The sequence below is a fragment of the Podarcis raffonei genome, chromosome 3 (genome assembly GCF_027172205.1).
Source record: "Podarcis raffonei isolate rPodRaf1 chromosome 3, rPodRaf1.pri, whole genome shotgun sequence".
Taxonomy (NCBI): domain Eukaryota; kingdom Metazoa; phylum Chordata; class Lepidosauria; order Squamata; family Lacertidae; genus Podarcis; species Podarcis raffonei.
This window is the reverse complement of record NC_070604.1, coordinates 105,531,023-105,550,415: the sequence shown is the minus strand read 5'-3', so window position 1 is coordinate 105,550,415 and position 19,393 is coordinate 105,531,023. Positions and strand designations below refer to the sequence as shown.

The 19,393-nt window shown below is 46.7% G+C and overlaps 1 protein-coding gene across 1 annotated transcript; it reads left to right on the top strand.

The window, feature by feature from the left end:
• Positions 1–1,958: 1,958 nt before the first annotated feature.
• Positions 1,959–18,293, top strand: SLC22A7 (solute carrier family 22 member 7). The gene is made up of 10 exons (XM_053384063.1): positions 1,959–2,336; positions 5,235–5,338; positions 6,103–6,257; positions 7,854–8,022; positions 12,196–12,319; positions 14,328–14,443; positions 14,553–14,767; positions 15,894–16,002; positions 17,134–17,340; positions 18,105–18,293. Exons 1-10 carry the CDS (start codon positions 1,959–1,961, stop codon positions 18,172–18,174), a joined length of 1,647 nt encoding a protein of 548 aa, XP_053240038.1. The 3' UTR covers positions 18,175–18,293.
• Positions 18,294–19,393: the final 1,100 nt, after the last annotated feature.

The window sequence follows — 19,393 nt, the reverse complement described above, 5'->3', positions numbered from 1 at the left end:
TTTGTGGTCCAGATAGATATAAATATTATGTGCTAGTGCTATTTTAAAAAATCACACTGAAAGAAGTTCACTTTCCATTTATCGCAATTAAAAATGCTAGTCTTGGCCTAAAAAAAGGGCCAATGACTCTGGGGTTGCGGTGCTCATCTCACTTTACAGGCCGAGGGACCTGGCGTTTGTCCGTAGACAGTTTTTTCTGGGTCATGAGGCCAGCATGACAAAGCTGCTTCTGGCGCAACGGAACACCGAAACCAGAGCAGCACACGGAAACGCCATTTACCTTCCCGCCGGAGCGGTACCTGTTTATCTACTTGCACTTTTGGGTGTGCTTTCAAACTGCTAGGTTGGCAGGACCTGGGACTGAGCAACGGGAGCTCACCCCATTGTGGGGATTCGAACCACCGATCTTCTGATCGGCAAGCCCAAGAGGCTCAGTGGTTTAGACCACAGTGCCACCCCAGCAAGGAAAGCTGCCTAGGTAATGAGATCATTAGCTGAGGTTTTCTGCAGGTGCCCCCACCACACAGAGGCACAGCCTCCTCTGCTGTGGCACCCAGCTTATAGAACACACTTGGCAAACATGCTTGTATAGCGCCCCTCCTGTGTAGTATAGTTGTTTAGAGAGCCAGACCAGGACTGAGGAGACACAGATCCAATTCCCCTCACAGCCACAAAGCTTTGTGGTGACTTTGAGCCAAGCAGTTTCTCTCCATGTAACCTGAAGCATGTATTATCCTTGGAACAAGGGTGGCCTGTTGGATTTTTGGTGCCAGCTGACAAGAGCTGTTGCCAGCCGCCTAGTAGAAAGCCAAACAGCCTGGGCTGCTCTAGTATATTTAACACTGATTTATTCTTCAGCTAGAAAAGCTTTTCATGGCAATGAAGACCAAACATTCTCACCTGCTAATTCCTGCAGCCCAAGACACAGTTACAGAAGTCAGCTCCAGCAACCCCGGAGGGAAAGTGGTTGAAAAACACACCACTGAAGACACATGCAGAATTGCCAAATCACTGGGAAAAGAATTAACCCAGCCTTTTCCTATGCATTCTGCAGCCTTTTTATCTACAGAAATCTCTGGTATGGATATAAATGGTATCACCATCTTCTGCAAGATGCTGCTAGAAGCACAGGTGCAGTGGTCAGCTGGGAAGCTGGCAACCTTGCACTTGGGCAAGGATCTGAAGCAAGAGTATAGGTTCAGGGACAAAACAGCCCTTTATTTCTGCAGCAGTAGGATCAGCCATCTGCAACAAGTTCTGTAAAGTGGCTGTGCAATTTGGCTGGGGCTTCAGCCTGCAGACAGCCTGGGCTTGTCGCTTGTTTCAAGGCTGCATATTCCCCCTTGTCCCGGAAGACAACCCCAAGCAAAATTAAGTCCCAATCCATGGGGCAGGGCAATAAAACCTATGGAGCATATTGGTCCCCATCTAGGCTTTTTGACCTCGCCTGCATGCCCAGGTTAGGTCATTTGTCTGGGGCAGAAACTAATCATTTTAGGTGCAATCTTCCAGAAGAAAAGCATTATTGGCAGGAGAAGGTCTGTGGGCTGTGATTCTGGCCTCAACAGTTGCTGATATGCATTGACTAAAGTTTAACTTTGGGGGCAAGAAGTGGTGGATAACTATAATATATTTAATTTCTAGCCTGCTTCCTTGCAGCAGCACTAAAGGTTACTCGTCAACTGCTAAGAGTTGTTGCGTTAAACATTCTCCTGCTCCATGGCACTGCCCTCGCCATTTCCCTGGGACAGAGAAAGCGAAAGGTCCTTTGGCTCAAGCGAAAGGTCCTTTGGCTCAGCCCCTACCAGTGAGGGCCAGATGCACGATCGACATCTCAAAGTCCACACGGACGACGGCATGAAAAGTCATGGTTTCCTGCTCTTGTGGAGCAGAAGAGTTGTAGGGGATCCCTCCTGCGGCAGCTTGACCCCTACGAGCAAGCGAGGGCCTTGGCAAAGATGAATTTCGAAGACCTCTTGTGTGAGGCTGGGGGCTTTGGCAAATTCCAGATCCTCACTTTGCTCCTGCTCTGCCTCCCAAGGCTCTTCCTCCCTCTGCATTTCCTCCTGCACAACTTCCTGGCGGCCACCCCGGCTCATCGCTGCGCCATCCTGCATCAGGACCGCTTTGCCAACCTCACCGAGGCAGAGGTGCTGCTCATTAGCATCCCAAGGGATTCGGAAGAAGCCTTCAGCTCCTGTGAGATGTTTTCGGAGCCTCAGTTCCACCTCCTGCTCAACTCCTCCCAAGCGTCGACCAATGCCACATCTGTACAGAGCTGCCAGAATGGGTGGGTTTATAACCGGTCCCAGTTCACTTCCACCATAGCTACCCAGGTAAGCCTAGCATCTTCCTGTACGTTTGGGGACCATCTGAAAGGGCAAACAAGTGCAAAAGAATGGGCTCTTTTGGAATTGAGCAGAGAGAAATATGTACTTGGCCATAAGGCTCATTATTGCCTCATTATTGCCATTATGGTCTCAGTCTAATCTACTTCATAGGGTTCTTGTGAGGGAGAGAAGAAGGGGAACCATGAAGACCACCTTGAGCTCCCTGGAGAAAAATGCAATAAATAAATATATTGCAGTTGTTACTCCCCCTTTCTCTGCCACTTTGAGAGTGCTCTGGGCAGTGAGCGTATGTTTCTGAGGGGATTATTTGTTTACTATTTATCATCATGTTCATTATTTATTCCCTTTATCAGTTGCTTTATACATTATAAGAGCCTCAACTTCACATGAAGTTGAGATCGTGAAGTTGAGGCTCCAATACTTTGGTCACCTTATGAGAAGAGAAGACTCCCTGGAAAAGACCCTGATGTTGGGAAAGATGGAGGGCACAAGGAGAAGGGGACGATAGAGGATGAGATGGTTGGATGGTATTCTCGAAGCTACCAGCATGAATCTGTCCAAACTGCGGGAGGCGGTGGAGGACAGAAGTGCCTGGCGTGCTCTGGTCCATGGGGTCACGAAGAGTCGGACACGACTAAACGACTAAACAACAACAACATACATTATAAAAAAATACCAAAGTGACTAAATCATAACAAATAAAAGCACTTTAAAACTATGGGGAAATGTAACACAGTGATCAATACAAAATGTTCATCCAGTAAAATATCCATAACAACAAGTCCTCCTCACTCACTAAAGCAGTGCTTCACAGACTCCCCCCCCCCCCCGGGTCACACTTTCAGAATAAAAATTTGGTTGCGCGATAGCAGTTTTATTTATTGATAAGAAATACTTTGGAAAATGAAAGGAAACTTGCAGCAGTGCTTGTTTTGTAACATAGAACACAACTACTTTATAATATGATCGTGGGGTATCCAGAAAGTATAAAATATCACAGGACATGGATCTTTCCCAAGATATAATACTGTCATACCTCGAGTTAAATGTGCTTCAGGTTGAGTGTTTTCAAGCTCCGCGGCAACCCGGAAGTGACGGAGCGCGTTACTTCTGGGTTTTGCCACTCGTGCATGCACAGACGCTCAAAATGACATCATGTGCATGTGCGGAAGCGGCAAAATGTGACCCGCGCACGCACAGACGCGCGGTCACGTCATGCGTTCTACTCAGGATGCGAACGGGGCTCTGGAACAGATCCCGTCCGCATCCAGAGGTACCCCTGTACTGACTGTCCTTGAATCTTCCTGCCACACTTGCAGGGCCATCCTAAGCATATCCGGCGCCGTGGGGCAAAGATCCCTCTGGTGCCCCTTCTCTTTCCCAGAATTTAGAACTCGGGGCCTAACTCATGGACCACCTCATAGCCCCAGGAGCCGCTGCCCACAGAAGACGCCTCTGATGTGGACACAGTGCGGCTGGCCAGACCGCCAGAACCCAGTGCTCGCTTGCGAGGCTCTGGGGTGCCTCCTCCTCCTCCTCCCTGCCTGACAACGACAGCCTGCTGCTGGTGCTGCCCAGCGGCCTGAGGAGCAGGAGGCGGTTGCCACGCCGCTGCCTGTGCCCCTGGGACTGGTGGTGGTGGTGGTGTGGCGGGAATTACCAACATCCACATTTCTCAGCACATTAACTTGGTGCTATGTCACCCCGGAACACCTCAGCTGACCCTTGAAGCTGTTTGAGTGTTAATGTTTGATCATTAGATGACAAACTTCTATCCTGGCATCTAGATTCAGGTAGGTAGCCGTGTTGGTCTGAGGCAGTCAAAATATATCTTTTTTTTTTTAAAAAAAATTGTTCAGTAGCACCTTAGAGACCAACTAAGTTTGTTTTTGGTATAAGCTGGACAATTTTTATTTTATTTTTATATATATTTCTATCCTGGCAGTTCATCTGCCACATAGGAAGTCTGAGGGAAAGAATAACAAAGAAAACAAAGGGACCTTCTCAATGATGTAATCCTGGTCAACTGGGCCCTTACTCGTGGAGTAAGTCCCACTGAGTTCATTAGTGCTTACTTCCAGGGAAGTAGCCTGGTTGTAGCCTATATTATGTAACCTTTAGCTGCCATTCGAAAGCATCCCTAAAGAAAGGTACTCACATATTTAAAATGTTCAAAATTGAATTTATACTTAAGAATGAAGTACATGCAGTTGACACCTGGGTAATCAAAGCTCCAGCTTATTTGGTAGATATTATTTAATTGGGAAAGTCCTGATTTGAATCAGCTGGATAGATTGAACCTGCACCTTTATTGCAGTGTTCAGAATGCATCATTCAAAAGCCTTGATGGGAAGCTATTTGTGTCTGAACTCAAAATCTAAAGAGGTAAAAGAGTTTTCCCTGATTGCCACTAAATAATAATAATAATAATAATAATAATAATAATAATAATAATATTAGCTTCATACTCTTGGTAGCTTCCAACAGAATATAAAAACACACTAAAACATCAAACATTAAAAACGTCCCTATACAAGAAATAGATTTAATAGGCTGTTTCCCCCACATCCCATCCCATTGGCCTGGCTTGCAGGGGCTGATGGGAGTTGTAGTTCAGCAACACCTGGAGGGTCAAAGATTCCACACACCTGGCAAAGGCAATTCAATATCGCTCTTCCATTACTGTACCTAATGTAGTTAGGGGAATTGCTGCAGTTTTGATTAATAAAGCAGATCTATTTGAAATTAACCCTGTGTTTATGTTCCAAAATCCTTGCCTGTGTATTTAAGGCACATAGGAGTCCTGCTGGGGGGAAATGATGGCAACCCTGAGTCAAGCTGCCTATAGGTATTCTAAATGCTGCTCTGGGTCCTTTTTTCCAGTGGGACCTGGTCTGTGAGCAAAAAGAGCTGAATCATGCCACAGCCACCTTCTTCTTCATTGGCGTCATGCTTGGAGCGCTGATCTTTGGCTACCTGTCAGACAGGTAATTTTCTCACGCTTCTTCCTTATTGAAACCTTTTGTTCACACGACAAACACCTTTATCTGCCCAATTTGATTGCCACACTTTGTGGCAGTCTTCCCTATCAGGATGCCTTCCAGATATTTGGACTCCAACTCCCATCAGTCCCAGCTAGCATGACCAATAGCCAGGGATGATGGGACTTGTAGTCCATCAACATCTGGATAGCATCAGGTGAGGGAAGTTCTGGTCTAAAGAACTTCCCATAAGTGAGATAGGGCAGGGTTGGCACACCAGGAATTTAGGAAGGAGTCTTTATTCTCAACCAAACCACTCAATTATTAAATCATAGAAGTGTAGAGTTGGAAGGGACCACGAGGGTCATCTAGTCCAGCCTCCGGCAATGCAGGAATCTTTTGCCCAATGTGGGGCTCAAACCCACGACCCTGAGATCAATAGTCTGATGCTCTACTAAGCTGAGCTATCCCTTCAAATGACTAAGATCTTCTTGTCTTTAAACGTTTCAAATACTTTTTTTTATTATTTAGTCATTTGTATCGCTTTGCTGCTTTGTCGTCTGTTGCCCTGGGCTCCTTTGCAAAGCAAGGGAAGTATAGAACCTTAAATAATACAAAATAAGAACAACGGCTCCTCTGTATTTTCCACACTGAGTAGCAGGCTATCAGGAGAGAGAGCCAAGTACTCTTGTGGCACATGGCAGGAACCCAAGCTCACAACGGTCTCCTTTGCCATGTAGTTAACCTTTTTCTCCGTGGTGTTGTGGCAGGTTCGGCCGGAAGACCATGCTCCTGGTGTCTTACATGTGCACCCTGATTTGTGGGATGGTGAGTTCTGCATCTGTTACATACAGTATGCTGGCGGTCATGAGGACCCTGACAGGAATGTCTATCTGTGGCCTCTCTCTCATCGTCGTGCCTCTAGGTAAGCACAACAAGAGTTCCAAGGCTGAGAAGCTGTAGCCGTAGAGCTGGGAACCTTTGCAGAAGATATGTGCAGGAATCAAGTACTGTATTTTTCGCTCCATAAGACACACTTTTTTCCTCCTAAAAAGTAAGGGGGAACGTCTGTGCATCTTATGGAGCGAATGTGTGGTCGATCGCTGGCTCCCTTTCTGGCCCCGCCCCATTGCCCAGGCCTCTATTGTTGAATGTTCCGCAGACGGAGGCTGTTTCATTCCCCAGCCACATGTGACTGGCTGGTTAGATTATCATATTCCTAAAGAAGCTGCAGAACTTTGAGTTGAACCCCATAAAAACAGGATTCCCCCCCACCCACAAAGTAAGCTCAACAACTTTGAGCTGATCCTCAAAAAAGGGGCTTTTCCCCTTTGCAAAAGAAGCTGCACAACTTTGAGCTGATCCCCCGAAAAACGGGGCTTTCCCCCTTTCCTCCTCTAAAAACTAGGTGCGTCTTATGGTCAGGTGCGTCTTATGGAGCGAAAAATATCCCAAGCGTAGATCTGGGTATCCACGGGGTCTGGGTAGCCACAGTTATCTGCTCTGATATGGTTGTTGCATAACAGATTGCCACACCTTTACAACTGTTACAACATCTGTGCTAATGACTCTCAAACTTGTTGAAATATATATAACAATCAATCAATTTGAGTTGCACAACTCAAATTGGGTCTACTAGACCCAAATTTGTTAAGCGATGTGGACTAAAGTCATGTCTGGTGCCCCTCCAGGATTAAGGGCCCTGAAACTTAAGCTTCATTAGTTTCATAGTAGATCTGCATCTATCTATATCTGTATCTGTATCTGTATCTGTATCTGTATCTGTATCTGTATCTGTATCTGTATCTGTATCTGTATCTATATCTATATCTATATCTATATCTAATCTGTATCTGTATCTGTATCTGTATCTGTATCTGTATCTGTATCTGTATCTGTATCTGTATCTGTATCTATCTATCTGTCTATCTGTCTATCTATCTATATCTATCTATCTAATTATTCCCTTCATAGAGACATCTCACTTCCTGAAAATGTAAAATTGAATCATTGTGAAAATGTATTTCTTTTGTCCAAAATAAACAGTCACCAACCTTAAAATCACAAAACACCTGGAGAGATAAATGGGGCCGAAATGGAAAGAGTACTGGAGCCAGTCATACTTGTAAGTGGGGGGCACTTTGCAAATTGGGCACCTCTGTCTCATTTGGTCTATATTGTATTCGGCTCTCCCCTGTATTATGGATCAACACTGCTCATGTAGCGGGCACCAGCAGAGCTGTCCTTGCAGCTGCTATGTGCAAGGTTCAAGTCCTTAAAAAGAGGCTAGCTTAGAAGCGGTGCAAAAGCCAGTCTCCACCAGAAAGCAAAGACAAGGCAGCTGACTGGGCCTCTTTTACTGAGCATTGCTGCTTGACTCCAAACATGGGTGATGGTTAGATGAAGGCTTGCAAACAATGGGTCTGGGCAGTAAGATCTAGGTTTGTTCTGTTTGGGCTCTCATAATCAAGTGTGTTTGTGTGTGCCTGTTTGTGTGCTAAACTCCATTTCTATGTTCCAGGCCTGGAATGGGTAGACATCCAGCACCGCACTGTTTCTGGGATCATAACCAGCATCTTCTGGAGCCTGGGGAATATGCTGCTCGCCCTGATCGCTTACCTGGTGCGAGACTGGCGTTGGCTGCTCTTTGCTGCTACTTTGCCATGTGCAGTGGGCCTGGTCTCTGTGTGGTGGGTGAAACTAACCCTGCATGATGGCTTGTGGTCCTGCCTTTCCTCAAGGGCATCTTCTTCACAGAACCAGCTGGCAACCTAGCTAGGCACACCGGTGGACTTCAGGGCTACTATAGATGCTATGTTCAGTTGGCTGGTTGCAACTGTCTGCTTTGTTTTTAGCACTTGTATGATTTATATGAGTTTGTTTTCATTTGCAACCTGCTCTGGGCTTGTAGGCCCCTCCAGACATCATTTTTTATTGTGCATTCATTATGATTTGTGCTGGAGCCTATTTAAGCCTGCAAAAGTCTTGGGGCAGGCCTACGACATCCATTCCATTCAGTGCATATCCTATAGCAGGCTTCCTCAACCTCAGCCCTCCAGATGTTTTTGGCCTGCAACTCCCATGATCCCTAGCTAGCAGGACCAGGGGTCAGGGATGATAGGAACTGTAGTCTCAAAACATCTGGAGGGCCGAGGTTGAGGAAGCCTGTCCCATAGCTTCCTGCTGAACTCCTGTAACTTTTCATACTATAAGCGCTCTGGGTTATTTTTTGTCCCACTTTTGTTGCTCTACAGTCTGGACTTATCTAGACTTGCCTTTCACTCCTCTCTTTCCAGGCAGAGATCTGTGCTTTAATGCTCCTTGTCCAAACAGGTCCCCCCCCATTTTTTTGCTCCAAGCATTCCCCACGAAAACCCACTTTTTAAAGCTGAAACAGAGCAAACACCAATTTGGCTTTTCTGCAGATTGACATTTGCTCCAATTGAGCTTTAAAGAGAGGGTTTTAGTGGAGAAAGCAAAACAAAGGAGCTCGGACACGGAGATTTATACAGTCATACCTTGGGTTACAGATGCTTCAGGTTGCGTTTTTTCAGGCTGCGGACCGCCGAAACCCAGAAGTACTGGAATGGCTTACTTCCGGGTTTTGGCAGCTGTGCATGCACAGAAGCACTAAATCACGCTTTGCGCATGCGCAGAAGTGCTGAATTGCAATCTGTGCATGCGCAGACGCGCAGCTGTGGGTTACGAACGCTGTGGGTTGCGAATGTGCATCCCGCACAGATCACGTTCGCAACCCGAGCGCCCACTGTATTGTGGACCATGCCTGCAGGGGCGGAGAAAGGGGGGTGCAGTGGGTGTGGTTCGCCCCGGGTGTCACCACTGAGGAGGGTGACAAAATGCCGGGCGGCACTCACCGCAGGGCCTGCAGCGCGTCCAAGTCGCGCGTCTCTCCTGGGAAAGACACAGTGGCTTGGGCGCATGCAGGCTCCGCGCTGCCCAAACGGTCCGCCCACTGCCTCCCCCCCCCCAGCTGTAGGGCGGCTGAGTGGGAGGAGGCAGGCAGACTCCGGGGGCCCCATGGTGTGCCCCGCCCCTATGGGCAGCTTGCCCCACCACTGGGCACGCTGCCCCTGGCGCCCGAGTGGCTTCCTCCATCGCTGCATGCCTGGAAAGAGTGGAGGAATGGTCAGTTTGGATAAGCCATCAGGATAGCAATAGGATCATGGGATGTGGAATTGGGAGAGCCCCAAGGGGTCATCTAACCGAACATCATTCATGGTTTATCAGGAATGAGGCATTTGCTGGTGTATGCTGCCTGACTACTCCCACTTTGTTCCTCCTTTGGCTTAAGTAGCTTCAGCAAACCAGGAAACCCTGGTTTCCTATTAACAACTCAACGTGTTGTTGTTGGCATCTGTCTGCTTTGAGAGAAAATGGAGTGTGCCTCAAGGGGTGAAGTTAAACTGCTGCGTTAGCAGCACCGAAGTGACCTCTTTGGGGCACAAGCCTGGGCAGTGTGTATAGAGGTCCTGGGCTGCCCGGATGACAAGACCCCCTCTTGGCCTTGCTGGTGTGGTCCAAAGGAAAGCAGAGCAATATGTTTGGCACCAGCCTGGGCTGCAGGAGTTGCTGGAAGGAGGCGTACAAGGCGACATCCAATTCTTCACACGCACCCCAAAAAGTATACATATATTTATACTAGGGGAAAGTGTGTATACACAAAATCATAATTATCTTTGGGGGGGGGGAATCGCTTGTAAAAATGTGTGTTATGCAAAACTGGGTAGAAAATGTGAATATTAGAAGACATGCCCAAGGAAATATGTGGTTTTTGGTGGATTTTTGTGTACAGTGTGTGGTTTTTATACAGAAATGACGTGAACTGAACTTGGGATTGGCAAAATGAGAAAGGAGAAGGGACAAGTTTAACCATCTCATTTGTGAAGAACTGGATAGCGTGTTAATGCTCATGATTTTTAATTAACTTTCCCACCAGAATTACGTTAGGTAACAGTGGATGCATGCACAACATACATTTTATAGCACCCTTGCAAAGGATTTTGGGACTGTAGTTTGCTAAGGTGTTTGGGATTGCAGCTCTGTTAAGGGTAAACTACAGTCCCCAGGATACTTTGAGGCAGTAATGTATTTTAAATGTTTGGTATTCATGCAGCCAGTGCCTGCAAAAAGGACATCAAGGGGTCTCGCCTCTTTGACTCGTGCACTTTGCATCCAACAGAGACACCAGTACACATTAATAGAAGGGTGTCAATCTATGTTAATCTGTGTCCAGCACGTTTGATATAAATGAAATGAGCCATCAGACACCTGGAGCCAAATGCTAAATCCACACGCATTGGCATCTTGTATAAGTAATAGTTCACCAAGTTGTTCCTTCGCCAAGAGCTGAATGTTCAGGCTGAACTAGAACCTGGGTGACAGGCAGAGAGACGGTCTGTTTCAGAATCCCACCTTCCCACTCCTAGAACTGAGAAACTAACAATTGTCATACCTCCTCATGCTGTTTACATGTTTTGTACGCACAAGATTCTGGGAGCTTTCAAGCGCAAACCACACATTATATGCCAAGGTGTGTGGCTAACCTCCCCCCCTCTTTTTTTAGTGAAAAGCATCCTTAGTAATAGTAGTAGTAGTAGTAGTAGTAGTAATAATAATAATAACAACAACAACAATAATAATAAATTTTATTTATACCCCGCCCTCCCCAGCCAAGACCGGGCTCAGGGCTGCTAACACCAGGTAAAACAGTTGATTAAAATACAACTTAAAAACAAGATTAAAATACAACATTAAAATGCAGTCTCATTTCAGCAGAAATTCAAATCAAAAACTTTTTGAGGATGAAAACGTCAAATCTTCACCAAGGCCAACTATCCAGACTGGTCCTACGTGGGCCAGAAAAAAGCCAGGGAAGTCCCCAAATAGGAGTTCCATCACAGAAGGAGAAAGGAAAAAGGAAAGAGGGGAAGGGGATCAAGTTGATTCCAAGTCAAAGGCCAGGTGGTACAACTCTGTTTTACAGGCCCTTAGGAAGCTATAACCTTGGACTAATGGAGGTGCCCAAGGTGTTGATACTAACATATAAGGCCCTATGCAGCTGAGGAAAATGTTACCTGAGAGACCACCTTATGCCTGATAAACCCAGCAGATCACTGTGGAATAGCATTCCTGTCGAGATGCAACAGGTGCCCATTACCTGCACTTTCCAGAAGCAACTGAAGATTTTTTTTTTTTTGTTCTGACAGGCTTCCCCAGCTGGATAAATGGGTCTTTGCCATGTGTGTCCACTTGTTAAGGTTTTAGACTTGTTTTTAAATGTATTCGATACTTTTTGTATTGTTAAGCGTTTTTAATTATGTGTAAATTACCTTGAGATGGCAGTTTAGAAGACGGTTAATGGAACAGCTCCCTCTGAGCTTCCTTCCTTGGAGGTTTTTAAGCATAGGTGAGGTGGCCATCTGTCATGGATGCTTTAGCTGAGATTTCTGCACTGCAAGCCGTTGGGCTAGATGGCTTGGGGTCCCAAATCTACCATTCTAGGATTCTAGGATTATAATAATAATAAGACTAATAAATTGGCTAACCCTAAGCAGACCCTTACTCCCTTCACAGAGCTACAATTCCCAGGGTGGTTTAACAACTGGTCCCCTTTCCCAAGGAACTCTGGGAACTGTAGCATCTTGTGAAGGGAAATATTGGTCTCCTAACAACTCTCAACACACTTAACAATCTATCGTTCCCAGGATTCTTTGGGGGGAAGCCACGACTGTTTAAAGTGGAATTATACTGCTTTCAACGTATTGTGTGACGTGGCCTTTTCAAAATCAGCTGGAGGATGTGAGCAATGTATCAGACAACCTGATTATTTTCTCCTTTAACAGGTGGCTCCCAGAATCTGCCAGGTGGTTGCTGGCCAAAGGGAAGCTGAAGGAAGCTCGTGGGCATTTGCAGGCTTGTGCTAAAATGAATGGACGAAAGGAGTTTGCTGCTAAGATAAACCTTGAGGTGAGATGGGGCAGGGCTTTTATTTTATTTTTATCCGGAACTCAGTCCCGGCTGCTCTCAGGTGGGCACCATTGCCATTCTAAGAGAACAAGGGAGGTGTTTATGAAGAGTTCCAGAACCCCCTTTTCCAGAAAAATAGCACTGAGTAGAGGCATTTGTTGTTGTTGTTTAGTCATTTAGTCATGTCCGACTCTTCATGATCCCATGGACCAGAGCATGCCAGGCACTCCTGTCTTTCACTGCCTCCCGCAATTTGGTCAGACTCATGTTTGTAGCTTCGAGAACACTGTCAAACCATCTTGTCCTCTGTCGTCCCCTTCTCCTTGTGCCCTCTATCTTTCCCAACATCAGGGTCTTTTCCAGGGAGTCTTCTCTTCTCATGAGGTGGCCAAAGTATTGGAGACTCAGCTTCACGATCTGTCCTTCCAATGAGCACTCAGGGCTAATTTCCTTAAGAATGCATGCGTTTGATCTTCTTGCAGTCCATGGGACACTCCAGAGTCTCCTCCAGCACCATAATTCAAAAGCATCAATTCATCGGCAATCAGCCTTCTTGATGGTCCAGCTTTCACTTCCATACATCACTACTGGGATGTATGGAAGTGAAAGTAGAGGCATTAGGAACTAATAATGAAGAGATGAGATTGGAAAACACACACCCCTATATAGTGGTACCTCGGGTTAAGACCTTAATTTGTTCTGGAGGTTCGTTCTTAACCTGAAACTGTTCTTAACCTGAGGTACCACTTTTGCTAATAGGGCCTCCCGTTGCCGCCGCCACGCGATTTCTGTTCTCATCCTGAGGTAAAGTTCTTAACCTGAGGTACTATTTCTGGGTTAGCGGAGTCTGTAACCTGAAGCGTCTGTAACCTGAGGTACCACTGTACCACCAAGTGCTACTGCCATGGAAAATGCCACAGACGGCAACATGGAACAGCGGTGAGGGCTACCTGCCCAGTGTCTGTTTTTTGGATATCGCAAATCATGATGTATGTGCGTGAGTGCACTTTGCGAAAATCATGATGCAGGAAAAACCGTGAAGCCAGCCCAGGCCTTTGCATAGCACCATCCTTATTTCAGCCATCATGATAATATCAGCATATCATAATGTTTAGCTAGCGATTTATCGCGATGTTGAAAACCAGATATTGTAGGGTTGCTACAAAGTTGTTCAGCCTTGCTTTGCACCCACATTTTCACCTTCACCCTCATTCTCAGGGTGCCTCCTCCCTCCCTTTTTCAATGCATTAGGATCCATTTGCAAATTTTTATCCTACAAGACTGAATGACGTTTTCTTACATTTGTGCCTTATACTATCAATGCAGACTCTGTTGGTTTTTAAGGATGTGCATATTACGAGCTGCCTTGTGGGAGGGTGCCTTCGTGGGTAGAAAGATAGGGGTAAACCAGTATAAATAAAACAAACCCCGAGCAATTAAAACCTGTTTAAAAATTGAAAATCCTGCTACAGAAATGGTTCGAGCCAAAGACCTGAAGAATATGAATAATATCTAACATTTACGTGCGCGCGCGCGCACGCTCTTTTATATATGTATATATATATATATATATATATATATATATATATATATATATGGGGGGGGGCTTTCTGACCCAGCTTTGTTTCTGTTTTTACTTTCTCCTGTTGCAGCAGGGTTTACTAGTGGAGGGAGAATGAGAGACAATTCCCCACTGAGTTCTCTGCTGTTGCTCAAGCAAGCCAATAGTGAATTCTGATTTTTTTTAAAAAAATTGTCAGTGGAAGATTTCTGCATGCCTAATTGCCACTGGGGGTGGTTTTTCTGAGGGTGTCATGGGGCACCCCATGTGCTACAACAGCCCCAGAAAACCCCCACTGCTTGGGGCGGGGGAACCCCATTGGTGACAATGGAAAGCTTTTTTTCAAGCCTAATAGCCTGGTGGAGCCAGGATGGGAGACAGCGGACCAAATAGTCTACCATGAGGAAGTCCTCCACTCCTGAACTGACCTCAGGTTCCCTTCTTCAGATGCTGAGCAAGACAGCAGCTGCGGTAGAGCAGAAGCTAGATGGGAATTATTCTTACGTGAGCATCTTCCGAACACCGATGCTGAGGAAAATCTCCTTTTGCATGGGGGCCGTGTGGTGAGATAACTCTTCCTCTCTTCCTCCTCACCTCACCCTTGGGTTAACGTCCTCTCTGGGCCTGAGTCTGGGGTTCCTCTGCCCATCTCTTTATCTGCCTCCCCTTCAGGTTTGGGGTAGCCTTTTCCTACTATGGCATGAGCTTGAACATCAGTGGCTTCGGCCTGAGCATGTACATGACGCAGTTTGTCTTTGGAGCCATTGAGATCCCTGCCAAACTCATTGTGTACCTCGTGGTGAATCGATTTGGACGGAAGCAGAGCCAGGCCTGGTCCCTCATCCTAGCTGGGTTATGCATAGGAGTCAACATTGTCGTCCCAAGGTGTAAGTAGCTTTGCTTTATTCTTATTGCCTCTTGTTGTTGTTTTCCTTTTAAAACGTTGTTCAAGCCAAGAAAACGGATGCAAATGATCATGCCGCAGCTTCCCTGTCCTTCTGAGGGGGCTCAGAAAGAATGGCTGGGAAGCTGCCCCCCTTGCTTCTCAGGATCCCTAGGCAGCTGCCTCACTCTGCCTACTGATAGGGCCGGCTCCAAGTTGCTATCCTGCCATTGCCAGGCGGCCAAGTTGTGTTTGCGGTTACACGGGGGGGGGGGAGGACAGCCCTGCTGCTGGGCCTAGCAAATGAAGCCTCTACGTTGCAACCAGATCGCTTCACTAAATCAAATTCTGAGCATGCAAAAAGGGTGCATTACGCGATGTAACTCCAACCCTCACCCCTCCGAGCTGTCCATGGGACAATCTGTACTGGGTTGGCTTTCATTTGCTCGTGGATGGCACGGCCAGCTTTGGCATCTTTCTTGAGGGTAAAGGTAAAGGTAAAGGTACCCCTGCCCGTACGGGCCAGTCGTGTCCGACTCTAGGGTTGTGCGCCCATCTCACTTAAGAGGCCGGGGGCCAGCGCAGTCCGGAGACACTTCCGGCTCACGTGGCCAGCGTGACGAAGCTGCTCTGGCGAGCCAGCACCAGCGCAGCACACGGAAACGCCGTTTACCTTCCCGCTATAAAGCGGTACCTATTTATCTACTTGCACTTAGGGGTGCTTTCGAACTGCTAGGTGGGCAGGAGCTGGGACCGAAAGACGGGAGCTCACCCCGTCGTGGGGATTCGAACCGCCAACCATGCGATCGGCAAGCCCTAAGCACTGAGGTTTTACCCACAGCGCCACCCGCGTCCCTCCTTTCTTGAGAGTAGAAGTACTGAATTCAGCCCCTGCATCCTCCTGACCTGATGACGGGTATCGAGGCCAAGTCAGAGTTGCTAGTGCAGCTGTGCCGTCAGGGACCTCAACAAAGCAGTGGCTTTACAGGATCCATTACAACGTTGCGGGGGGTACTTGGAACGGCATGGCAACATGCTCAGGATTGTTAGCACTGATTGTTCCTGTTGTACATGCAAACCCTTTCCTTGTAGTAGCTCCTTCCACCTTTTCCAACTGCTTCTCCTCCCAGCACTGGGGATTTTGCGTTCTGTGGTTGCCATCATAGGCAAAGGATTCTCTGAAGCTGCTTTCACCACCGTCTTCTTGTATTCCTCGGAACTCTACCCCACTGTCCTCAGGTAAGGAGGAGCTCCTGTCTGAGCTCACAGGTAACTCTGCTGGAAGCCTGTGCATGGCATGATGCTAGACCTTCTTATGCATGCCTCTCCATCCTTCAGGCTGTGCAAACCCCAAATGAATACAGTCCAATCATTGGCTTTTCTCAAACAATTTACCAAAAATTACAGCTGCAATGTTCAATTGATTTATTCAGGGATAGCCAATGCGGTGAGTGAATTGAGGGAACCAGAGCGTTACACAATATTCCAAGTGTGGTCAGACCTTAGGTTTGTATTATGCTATTATGAAGCAGCCACATCAGGAAGAATTGGACATATTTTTGCAACAGGAGCAGGAAACCATATATATATATATATATATATATATATATATATATATATATATATAACATTTAAATAATTTGGTTTGATTTGTTAAAATTTGGAAAAATAAGAAAATTAAAATTAAAAATAAATGGGTACCATATTGGCTTGAATATAAGCCCCCCCCAATTCCAATTGTGAAAAGTTAAACTGCGGCTTATATTCGCGACCTTACGCTCCTGGCAAAGTGGCGCGGCTCCCCCCCCCCCCCGCCAGGAAGCCCTGGGCTCCTAAGCCTACCCCAAGCTGCCAAATTTTAAAGGTGTGGCTTATTTGCAGGTGCAGCTTATATTCGGATCAATACGGTATTCTGCCATTATGATATCAGCAGTTCTGTTTTCAATAGGGCACTAAGCTAGCAAGGCTTAGACATTTACAAGTCACCTCCGCCCTTATTATTATTACTATTATTATTATTCGTAACTGAATTTGTTAGTTGCTTTCTCTTGCCCAGGGCAAACCAAAGAGACTTACAACCAAACAAACGAATGCATGGGAGAAGCGGAGTGGGTTCCGGGGGCAGGGGAGAGATCCCCCATAACATGCATTCCCCTTTCCAACCCACCTGGATTCCCATTCTGGGCTCCAGCTCCAAGGAGCCCCGTGCGCCATTTTGCCAAAGGTCTCCTCCAGTTGTCCTTAGACATCCCAGCTACCACTTTCCCGACCGATAAGCTGAGAATGGAATCGTCCACCCAAGACATCCCATGCCCAGCCTCTCTTTGCCGGACTCAAGCCTTATGGAATGCCTCTCCGCTTTGCTTCCAGGCAGAATGGGCAAGGGTACTGCGCTTTCATGGCACGCCTGGGTGGTTCGGTAGCTCCTCTCGTCTTCATGCTGGAAAGCCTATGGAAGCGTCTGCCCCAAGTGATCTACTGCATCATGGCCGTGTTCTGCGGCTCAGCAGCCTTCTTCCTCCCTGAGACGTTAAACACAGAGCTGCCGGAGACTGTAGAGGATGTTGAAAAGCAAAGGTGAGAGCCGGGGAGAGGCAGAGAGGCAGGAAGTGGTGATGAGGGACTGGCATATCTCTGATGAAAATAGGGATACCCTATTCAATAATAATACAGTGGTACCTTGGTTTTCAAACATAATTCATTCCGGAAGTCCGTTCGTGTTCCAAAACGTTCAAAAACCGAAAACTGAAAGCAGAAGTCTCAAAACAGAAGCCTCAAAATGGAAAACTCAAAACAGAAGCCGTGTTTCCTGTTTGATTTCTGAGGCACATTCGAAAACTGAGGCATTTACTTCCGGGTTTTCGGCATTGGATTTCCAAAACGTTTGACTACAGAGGCGTTTGAAACTGAGACACCACTGTAATAATATTAATTTTTTTATTTATACCCCTCCCATCTGACTGGGTTCCCCCAGCCACTCTGAGCGACTTCCAACATATATAAAAACATAATAAAACAATAAACATTTAAAAAACCTCTCTATGCCTTCAGATGTCTTCTAACGGTTGTATATTTACTTATTACCTTGGCTTGGGGATCGCATAGCTCTATACCCTCCAACATTTCCCCAATGAAAATAGAGATACCCTAGACCTTCCAAGATCACATCAGAAACCAGGACGGCGTCTGTAAATCCAGGACTGTCCCTCCCTTCAAAATAGGGACACTTGGAGGGTTTGTGGAAAGTAACTGGTGGGAGACCCTGCTCTATTTGTGCTAATGCACCAGCCTCCACTTCTCAGCAAACAGCACTGATCTTTTTCTTTGTTGTTCCCCTGTAGCTCAGAAAGGGAGAAACACCTGCGTGGGAAGGTGTCTGAAGTCGTGCCTCTGCAGTCGTTACAGAAGTGACCTGCTGAGGGGTTGCTGCAGCTAGCAATGGGGGACTTGGGGGTTGCAGAAGAGATGATCAAGGGCAACATGGTGCGCAGGCTTAGATTTTCTAATGCAATAAAGTGAAGGTCGCAATCCGCTTTGGTGTCATTCCTCAGCGTGGAGGTGAGTGGTTGGTGAAATCGCTGATTTCCAGGTCTTGCCCTCAGCTGTTTAAGTCATTCATGGTTCGACTGGAGTGCTGGCAGTTACAAGCAGGGCTCAGGAGGACATTCCATAACAGACCATTGCTGGTTTTGCCATTTGCACAACAAAAAGGGCATAGCACAGAATTTTCTAGAACAGCAAAGGGCACCAAAGGCAGGAAGTAACCACCCCCTCCCAGGTCAGTTCTCTTCTCTCTTAATTGCCACACACATCAAACATCATGACTGGAAACACAACAGAAGCCTTACCTGTACAGTACAGTGGTACCTCGGGTTAAGAACTTAATTCGTTCTGGAGGTCCGTTCTTAACCTGAAACTGTTCTTAACCTCAGGTACCACTTTAGCTAATGGGGCCGCCCGCTGCTGCTGTGTGATATCTGTTCTCATCCTGAGGTAAAGTTCTTAACCTGAGGTACTGTTTCTGGGTTAGCGGAGTCTGTAAGCTGAAGCACCTGTAATAATAATAATAATAATAAATAATTTATTATTTATACCCCGCCCATCTGGCTGAGTTTCCCCAGCCACTCTGGGCGGCTCCCAATCAAGTATTAAAAACAATACAGAGTTAAATATTAAAAACTTCCCTGAACAGGGCTGCCTTCAGATGTCTTTTAAAAATAGGATAGCTACTTATTTCCTTCACATCTGAAGGGAGGGTGGGCGCCACTACCGAGAAGGCCCTCTGTCTGGTTCCCTGTAACCTTACTTCTCGCAGGGAGGGAACTGCCAGAAGGCCCTCGGCGCTGGATCTCAGTGTCCGGGCTGAACAATGGAGGTGGAAGCGCTCCTTCAGGTATACAGGACCGAGGCCGTTTAGGGCTTTAAAGGTCAGCACCAACACTTTGAATTGTGCTTGGAACCGTACTGGGAGCCAATGAAGATCTCTCAGAACCGGTGTTATGTGGTCCCGGTGGCCACTCCCAGTCACCAGTCTAGCTGCTGCATTCTGGATTAATTGCAGTTTCCAGGTCACCTTCAAAGGTAGCCCCATGTAGAGCGCGTTGCAGTAGTCCAAGCAGGAGATAACTAG